We start from the raw sequence: 2,500 nt of genomic DNA on the forward strand, positions 1-2,500 counted from the left end.
TCCATCCACGCTCCGCTCCGTCGGCTTCATAAAAATGTTGAACAAAGAAGCTCTGTGGATTCAGGAAGTGAATGTTTGAATATTAGCATCTGTGGGATGTGGAACAGCTGGCAGGGAACACAAAGGTGGTTCTTCTTAGTCCTGAATCCTGAGTAGTCTGGGTGGGGTGGGGGGGGGGGGGGGGGGTAGTGAAGTGGTGGATTAACTTCATTTACATCGACCACAACAATGGCGGTCATTAACATCATTCAGGCAGAGACTCAAGCTCCACTCATCAAGTCTTTCCATAAGACGCTCGCCGTTTACCTTCAGTCAGAGAGCGTTTCTCATCCCAGCGCCAAACTGACAGACGCTCTTTTCAGAGCGCAGGGCAGCGATGAAACACAAACTCGTCCTCTGAGAATTTATTTTGAAGCTTCATCTTTAATGCTCAAAACATTTTATGTGACGAGGGAGAGGGCGGGACATCACAGAGGCGTAAACATGGCGCCTTGAACGGTCACACTTAACGGCGTTATAGCTTAAAGCGTCAGAGTGCGAGCGCAGTGTGGTCGGTTTGAGTGGCTGTTCTCAGATCTGTGTGTGTGTGTCCTGCTGTGTCACGTTACAGGAAGTGCCGTGGAGGGCCCCTGCAGTTTAAACAAGTGGCCCGTTCCAAAGCGGCGAGCGAGTTGCGCTCTCTGACACGTAATGACAGATCGTTTCAGAGCAGCGGGCCAAAACAAACAAGAGCGCTGAGAGCGTCCAGCACACCACCAGGATCCACCGCCCCCCCTCGGCTCCCAAACCCAGAGAGTGCCGTCCTGCGTTTCTCATTGATATCATCATGGCGTCTAAAGAGCTGAGGGTCCTCCTGAAGCCGGTTCTCTACGGGGGGTTGGTGGTCCGACCTGGAGCGTTTCAAAACGTGTTTTCATCGTTATAAGATGGACGAGTCTCTGAGCGGATTCCTGCCGTCTCATCGTTTGATCGGTTTTAACCCTGAACTCGATTTGAACGGCGTGAAAGCGTTGAAATCAAACCGCCGCACGTCATTTTGAACTCAGACGTGATTGGATACCTGAGACTAGAAGCGTCTCTGATCAGCTGTTCACAGGAAGTGTCTCTGATCAGCTGTTCACAGGAAGTGTCTCTGATCAGCTGTTCACAGGAAGTGTCTCTGATCAGCAGGAAGTGTCTCTGATCAGCTGTTCACAGGAAGTGTCTCTGATCAGCAGGAAGTGTCTCTGATCAGCTGTTCACAGGAAGTGTCTCTGATCAGCTGTTCACAGGAAGTGTCTCTGATCAGCAGGAAGTGTCTCTGATCAGCAGGAAGTGTCTCTGATCAGCAGGAAGTGTCTCTGATCAGCTGTTCACAGGAAGTGTCTCTGATCAGCAGGAAGTGTCTCTGATCAGCAGGAAGTGTCTCTGATCAGCAGGAAGTGTCTCTGATCAGCTGTTCACAGGAAGTGTCTCTGATCAGCTGTTCACAGGAAGTGTCTCTGATCAGCTGTTCACAGGAAGTGTCTCTGATCAGCAGGAAGTGTCTCTGATCAGCTGTTCACAGGAAGCTGTTGTCCTGTGACACAGACGCCTCTGTCTCAACACTTCTCAGGTTCTTCCTCCTGCCTGCAGGGCGGAGAGGTGGAGGACATCCAAACCAAAACCAGGTCTCATTTAGTCACGGAGCCGCGGGTTCTTTAGACCCTTCTCGTCTTTATTTCCACAACACGACTGTTTGTTTTGGGCAACCCCTGTCATGTATGCTTCTCATTATGCAGCTCTGCAGGAGGTGATGAGGTGGTATTATCCTCCTTTAGAAGATCAGCTGTTCTGCCGTGTGTATTAATGTGTGTGTGTGTGTGTGTGTGTGTGTGTGTGTGTGTGTGTGAGACAGGCGGACATGATGTTCAGGTCGGGGGTCTTCTGGACTGGTCTGATCTTCATCCCCATCACCTCGCTGGTCTTTGACGTCGCCTACAAAGTGTGAGTCTGTCCACTCCCCTCCTGAATCCTTCACGTCTCTTTTCCTGCCTCACCTCCAAAGCATCTGAACGTTTCCACTCTCTGGGAAATGTAGTCCTCCTGCCCCGGGGTCTGGATGACGGCCTGTCAGCAGTCTTTGCTCTGAATGCTCAGTAATGTGTGTTTTGTTTACATCGCAGGGTGAAGAGGGTTTGTTTCAAGACTCTGGTGGATGAGGTGCAGGAGCTGGAGGCTTTATCCAAAGACCCCGGAGCGGTGGTGCATGGAAAGAGGTAAAGACCACAACACACACGGATGAGCAGGGGGGCATGATGGATCTGTTCCTGGACTGACAGAGACTGATGATCCTGCACATTAAAGAGATAAATCAGCACGACACCATGCAGTACAGATATATGTGTGGAGACAGCTAGAGCCCACTGAGACCCACTGACACCCACTGACACCCACTGACACCCACTGACACCCACTGAGACCCACTGACACCCACTGACACCCACTGACACCCACTGAGACCCACTGACACCCACTGACA

At 51.2% G+C, this 2,500-nt stretch overlaps 1 protein-coding gene across 1 annotated transcript in view; it reads left to right on the forward strand.

Annotated features, from left to right (window-relative positions):
- atp8a1 (ATPase phospholipid transporting 8A1) overlaps nt 1-2,500 on the forward strand; it is a 130,594-nt gene that overhangs the window by 105,683 nt on the left and 22,411 nt on the right. Inside the window, exons 33-34 of the mRNA XM_061049113.1 lie at nt 1,877-1,965; nt 2,145-2,237. Of these exons, the coding sequence (XP_060905096.1) occupies nt 1,877-1,965; nt 2,145-2,237 (182 nt within the window). The remainder of the gene's footprint in view (nt 1-1,876; nt 1,966-2,144; nt 2,238-2,500) is intronic.

Source organism: Labrus mixtus, chromosome 10 (genome assembly GCF_963584025.1).
Source record: "Labrus mixtus chromosome 10, fLabMix1.1, whole genome shotgun sequence".
NCBI lineage: Eukaryota > Metazoa > Chordata > Actinopteri > Labriformes > Labridae > Labrus > Labrus mixtus.